This window comes from Barbus barbus (assembly GCF_936440315.1).
Source record: "Barbus barbus genome assembly, chromosome: 15".
NCBI classification, from domain to species: Eukaryota; Metazoa; Chordata; class Actinopteri; order Cypriniformes; family Cyprinidae; genus Barbus; species Barbus barbus.
Genome location: NC_136743.1, coordinates 27,208,800 through 27,215,397, shown reverse-complemented (window position 1 = coordinate 27,215,397; position 6,598 = coordinate 27,208,800). Strand labels below are relative to the sequence as shown.

The following is a 6,598-nucleotide window of genomic DNA, read 5'->3' as shown; positions in this document are numbered from 1 at the left end:
ACCCACATGTCATCCCTAACCTGTATGACCAACTTTCTTCTGTACATAAAATATTAAATATATTATAATTATTTACTTTTTAATATAATTTTATAATGGAAGTCCATAATGGTAACCAAAACTGTTTGGCATCATCTTGTGTGTTCTTTAGAACATAGAAAGTCATACAGGTACGGAACAACATGAAGGTGAGTAAATGACGACTTTCATTTTTGGGTGAACTATACAGTATTCCAATGACTTTAAAAGAAAGTTGCACTGTTTGGTAAACACTCACTGAACTACCACACACACACAATATTTTCAAGGCCATCCGACTTTATTCATCAACTATAACCTGATTTTATTGTATGGATTATGTGATTTATCAAAGTGCTGAATGAACTGCAAACACAGTATGTCAATACATCAAATGGACTCATTAATCAAGGAAAACTGAGGTAATGTTCAAATTAATATTATTTCTAGGATTGTAAAATATAATATTCTCAGTTATTATGGCCTATTGATTTAATCAAAACCAAACAAGAAAAATGAAATCACTGTCTGGGTATTTTAACAGAAGAAGTAGGCTACATTAAGTCACAATAAAACACAAAAAGAAAGCAAATGTGACAGGCTCTCGAGACACCAGCTACTCTGTTTTATAAAAAAAGAGAACAATCAAAAAGCTTTGACAATTTTCATAAAAACCAATTGGAAAGAAATAAACATTCAAAGCAAGAATGCACATGGAGTACTAAAATTAAGATCTTGACCTATGTGACAGCTTGTTCGACAAACTGCTTCTTCTGGATGAGACTACTGAAGTCTCAGAGATTGAATAAGATCCTGTATGAAGTCAAAACAAAAAACGGCCCAAAAAGATAAAAGCCCAAACCACCATTAGACGACTGAAGAGAAAAGATGCCTTTAATGTCTCTGGTTCGTATAAATGTCTCAGTCCTGAGGGCTTGGAAAAGGCAAAGCAGATCTCAGTTCAGTCCTCTGTGCTCAGCAGAAGCTGTTTGTTTTCAGTGAGGTCCAGACGGCCCTCAGAAGGAATGTACTTATACAGCTGTGCTCTTGGTGCCAATGTACGGTCGCGCAAACTCCACAAAATCATCAATAAGTACTGGCCATGCTCCTAAAAAAAATTGAAAATGTCAGAAGCATGAACGAATGCAACTTCATTTTGAAATTTACTCACATGATGAAATTAAAACAAGGACCGAGTCTAATCTTTTGACATCATACCCACCTTGTGCATGTTAACTAGTTCTCTAAATATATATATATACACAGTGCTGCTTGAAAGTTTGTGAACCCTTTACAATTTTCTATATTTCTGCATAAATGTGCATAAATGCCCAAATTATCATAAGAGTTTCTTGAAGGTAAACAGAACCCAATCAAACAAATGAGGCTAAAATATTTTCTTGGTGATTTATTTATTGAGAAAAATTATCAAGGGTCACATTATCTGTGCACCACAAAAGTATGTGAATCTCTAGGATTAGTTGTTAATTTGAAGGTGAAATTAGAGTCCATCTGAATGACTGTCAGGTTTTAGCATCAGCCGTTTCATTTCAAGAACAAGGATCTATCAAATTTGATCAAGTCTGTGGAAGTGAATCATGGCACGAACAAAGGAGATCTCTGAAGACTTCAGAAAAATAATTGCTGTTGCTCTTCAGGCTGGAAAAGGTTACAAAACCATCTCTAAAGCGTTAGGACTCCACAAAGCCACAGTCAAACAGATTGTGTACAAATGGAGGAAATTCAAGACTATCGTTACCCTCCCCAGGAGTGGTTAACCAACAAAGATCACTCTAAAAGCAAAAAGTGTAATAGTCTGCGAGGTGGCAAAGGAACCCAGGGTAACTTCTAAGTAGCCTTTCTCACATTGGCTAATTTTAATGATCATAAGTCCACCATCAAGAGAACACTGAACAACCATGGTGTGCATGGCAGAGTTGCAAGAAGAAAGCCACTGTTCTCCAAAAAGAACATTGCTGCCCATCAGCAGTTTGCTAAAGATCATGTGGACAAGCCAGAGGGCTGTTGGAGAAAGGTTTTGTTGAGAGATGAAAACAAAATAAAACTTTCTGCGTTATGTTTGGAGAAAACAACACACTGTTCCAGCATAAGAATCGTATTCCACCTGTGAAACATAGAAGTGGTAGTATCATGGCTTGGGCCTGTTTTTCTACATCTTGGCTTGCCATCATTGATGGAACAATGAATTCTAAATTATACTAGCAAGTTCTAAAGAAAAATGTTAGGACATTTGTACCAGATCTGAGTCTCAAGGGAAAGTGGGCCACGCAGCAAGACAACGACCCCAAGCACACAAGTTGTGTTACCAAAGAATGGTTAAAGAAGAAGAAAGCTAGTGTTATGGAATGACAGAGTCAAAGTCCGGACCTTAATCCAACTGAAATGTTGTGGAAGGAACTGAAGCAAGCAGTTCATAGGAAGAAACCCAACAACATCACAAGAGTTGAAGTAGTTCTGTACTGAGGAATTGGCTAAAACACCTACAAGCCGCTGTGCAGGACTGATCAGCAGTTACAAGAAACTTTACCTGCAGTTATTGCTGCATAAGGCGGTCACATCAGACTGAAAGCAAAGTTTGACATACTTTTGCAACTCACAGATAATGTAGCAATGTATTATTTTTCTCAATAAATGAATGACAGAAAATATTTTTGACTCTGTTTGATTGGCTTCTATGGGTTTACTTTCAGGACTTGTGCGCAAAACTGATGATGTTTTGGGTCATATTTATGCAGAAATATAGAAAATTATAAAGGGCTCACAAAAATTCAAGCAGCACTGTATATATAAACATGTAAAAGATGAATTAAGTGAACGAATTCCAAACTAACCTTCCTCATCGTAGTTTGACATATCGTCTGTGATCATCGTGCTGAAATCTAACAAAAGGTTCCATGTGTCTTTGGGAATGGATCTCTTATGATGCTCCTGCAATGCATAAGCAAAAGCAATCAAAACATTTTCATCCAGGTTTACAGTGATTAAACATATTATTTTACCAGTTAAGGCTTGAATACAGTACACAACTTTTTGACCCAATTTTCAGTCTGGACACATCAATGATAATTGTCAGTCTGTAGATTTTGGGCAAGCAGAGTTGACAGATTTCGCAGAAAAATCAGTTTTTCCTGGGCACAGACCCTGATTTTTTTAGCATCACACTATGAATCCATCCAAACATGTTTGATATTTTGAGCCTATTCTGGAACACATTGTTTTAAATAATCATGCATTTTCTAGCAACAAAGTGCATGTTTCTGCCCGAGTTTGTTGTGTTCGGAACAACTTGAAAGTTTGTTAGTGTGAGATCTTCAGCTATTTAGTGTGCGACACACAGTTTTTCCAAAGTAAACATTTTTAAAGTCTGCAACTGTATGACGCCTGGTGTTTTAAAAAAGTTTTCAGACATTAAAAATTGTGTTAGTGTATTCCAGTCTTTAGACAATACAATTTATTAATACCCTAATAAACATTGGCTCAAACCATGTTGTGATTTTAGGGCAACACTATCTGTTTTTCAGTTTGATGATGCTAGTTGAATACAGATTTAAAAACATATTCAGGGTTAAAAGTTAAATCTATACAGAACTTAAAAGGCATGAACAAAAAAATACTCACCAATAAAAATTTGTTCCATAGATCTAGAAATTTAAAACGCCCAGCCAATATTAAATCCCAGTATGCAATTGCCATTTCTAGGTCTAGAGAAAAACAAAACAATAAAACTGAAAAAACACTAGTTAACTATAAATAAAAATTAAAGGAACAAATGAGGATGAACCCAGCACATGCCTAAGCCCTTCTGTCCTGGATTCTTAGCAAAGTTGAAAGTGAACTGATAGAAGTCTCTAAATTTCCCTTGGTCCTTTAACTCTTGCTCCATCCTGGGTAGCTGTGCTTTGAGTTTCTCCATACTGTCACACCTTGACAAAACAAAGGCAATGTTTAGCATTTTAGCATGTAAGACATTGGATGAGGGGAAAAGATGATTCAGAGAGCTCAGACGTGATTAAAAATAATAATATTACCCTTGCTCAGCCATTCCTTCCATAAATTCTTGTTTGGAGAACTCGCATTGTGTTGCTGCCCGAAACTTCCAAGCTATTAGCAGAACACTTACACTGGCTGGATCAAGTCCCAAATCATTGCAGAACTGCTGGATTCCATCTACACCAATCTTGTTATCATCTTGAGGGTCTGTAAAATGAGTACAATGCAAGACATTTTCTCTTTTCTTAAAGAAAAATTACACAAAGCATGGTTTAGTGTGTTGGTAATAAAACTCAATTTTTTAACACAAAACACTATTTTATAGTAATGATATGCTGCTCAATCCTTACCTCTGTACCGATTGTAAAGCTGTTCTAACTTCTTCCGGTCTAGTGTTCCCTTTAGATTCTGTATGTAGAGGTCGGGATTTTGGAAAAAGTTGTCTGTAGCAACGTCTAGTTTCCATTCATTCTGAGACAAACAATTCAATGCTGTTTTCTCATTTGACTGGGTAAAGATCATGAACTGGCGAACTTTATCCTTCTGAGAGGATTTCAGCTTGTTCTGTAATAGAGAAAAAGTATAAAGTCACATTCACTTAGATATTGTACATCAACAGTTCCTAGTACAGCAGCATATTCTTGTATATAGACCCCACAGTCTGTGTTGAGAATCAGTCTCTCAGTGGCATATTGATATCAAATGGCTTATCTTTCCCTGTAATTTTATATTTAGTGACAAGTAGTAGAAATCATTTATTTACTGTACACTACCAAGTATGGATATAAGTTATATATACCACGAAGACTTCACACAAAACGAACGCTTGTCAACTGAACTGCTTTTCAGCAGCATTTCACACTGTTTGCATAAGATTTTGTAACAGATAAAGAAAGAAATAATCCTTTACTGTGGCCCATTAGTCCGGCTTCTCGTTTGTAAAATGAACTTGACAGCCCTGCTGTCCAACGGCTTTGACCTCGCTAGCTTCAAAGCTACCTGCTCTGTATATCTGTCTAATATATAATTCATCAATAAACCCACTCTCCTGCTAACTTAGGTAGATTTAAAGGAATGTCGTCAAAACAGCATAATATCTCAACGAGATTCGTCGTAGCGCTTGATGGGTATTTTATGACGACGCACACACATTAGTAAAGAATTGTTTTGTTGTTGTTTTTTCCACATTTACCATGTTTGTGATTTCCAGACTCCCTCTTCCGCTATCCCTCTCTGCCCTGCACCTACTTCCGCTCATGCGCAGTCACATTTGCACCGCAGTCAGCTGTTCGCCTTAGACACTCAGAAGGCTATGCTCATATACGAAATAGGCTACTATTAACATAAAAAGCAGTCTGTAAGAGGTTAATCTAACGTCCACTGATGTGAAAAAGAATTGTAAGATTATTTTAAGATGAATAAGTAGAAATCTTTTCAGGCTACTGATCTGAACTTCTCAGACATTTATCTATCTATCTATCTATCTATCTATCTATCTATCTATCTATCTATCTATCTATCTATCTATCTATCTATCTATCTATCTATCTATCTATCTATCTATCTATCTATCTATCTATCTATATCTGCCTATCTACCTGTCTATCTATCTATCTATCTATCTATCTATCTATCTATCTATCTATCTATCTATCTATCTATCTATCTATCTATCTATCTATCTATCTATCTATCTATCTATCTATCTATCTATCTATCTATCTATCTATCTATCTATCTGCCTATCTACCTGTCTCTCTCTCTGTCTGTCTCTCTATCTATCTATCTATCTATCTATCTATCTATCTATCTATCTATCTATCTATCTATCTATCTATCTATCTATCTATCTATCTATCTATCTATATCATCTGTCTGTCTGTCTGTCTATCTATCTATCTATCTATCTATCCTAAATCCTTTTAATTATTAGCCATAAGATATTTTTAGTCATCATTCACTTTCTTTGCAGTGTTTCATACAGTTAAAGTGGATGGTGACTGGTGACTGAGGCCATAAGTCACTAAAAACTCTTTTGTGTTACACGGTGACAGAGAGCCATGCATTTTTCGAACAACATGAGGGTGAATAAATTAAAACTTGTATTTTAACCTCTTAAGACCCTGCGACCTCATATGAGGACATTATATTTTAGTGAATTTCTCTGAGACATGCTACAGTTTTAATTCTGGATGTCCTGTACAGAGCACATTCAGGGCTTTTCAGAGATACTAAATGTTGTCTCTTGGTCTTCAAAAATGTGTGATATTAATTTACTGACAATATGAAAATATTTTGTAATTATCATTTAAATCTAATTGTCTAATTTTTAAACTGTGTGTCATAAATCAACATCTCAGGAAAATGTTATGGGGTTTCAAATCAAAATATGACTTCCTGTTACGAAACAGGATGTTGATTTCAAACATGTCCTCAATTGAGGACACCGGGACTAACAGCATGTTTATTATGCATTGTGGGAGACATAAATGAACAGGGAAATAAATAATATTTCAATATTCTATGAAATATGATATATTATTATGAAAATCGTGTCAATTATTACTCC

General features: G+C 35.5%; 1 protein-coding gene across 2 annotated transcripts; it reads right to left on the bottom strand.

Annotated features, from left to right (window-relative positions):
• Positions 1-304: 304 nt before the first annotated feature.
• On the bottom strand, positions 305-5,416 carry LOC306881232 (DCN1-like protein 1). Of its 2 annotated transcripts, none has more exons than XM_079435226.1 (7): positions 5,222-5,416; positions 4,380-4,593; positions 4,068-4,236; positions 3,832-3,962; positions 3,658-3,740; positions 2,871-2,967; positions 305-1,126 (listed from the first exon to the last, which is right to left on the bottom strand). In XM_079435226.1, the coding sequence occupies exons 1-7, from the start codon at positions 5,285-5,287 to the stop codon at positions 1,050-1,052; spliced, it is 837 nt and encodes a 278-aa protein (XP_079291352.1). In that variant the 5' UTR covers positions 5,288-5,416; the 3' UTR covers positions 305-1,049. The 2 variants fall into 2 exon arrangements, with proteins under 2 accessions (XP_079291352.1, XP_079291353.1); XM_079435227.1 differs by having other exon boundaries at positions 4,940-5,230.
• Positions 5,417-6,598: the final 1,182 nt, after the last annotated feature.

What these genes read in the sequence shown, in the direction of transcription:
- LOC306881232 (XM_079435226.1), bottom strand. Translation starts at nt 5,287, where the DNA reads ATGAGCGGAAGTAGGTGCAGGGCAGAGAGGGATAGCGGAAGAGGGAGT. An exon ending in GTCTGGAAATCACAAACATG is followed by an intron (nt 4,594 to 5,221) that starts GTAAATGTGGAA and finishes TCTCTATTACAG; the next exon opens with AACAAGCTGAAATCCTCTCA. An exon ending in GAAGGAATGGCTGAGCAAGG is followed by an intron (nt 3,963 to 4,067) that starts GTAATATTATTA and finishes TGTTTTGTCAAG; the next exon opens with GTGTGACAGTATGGAGAAAC.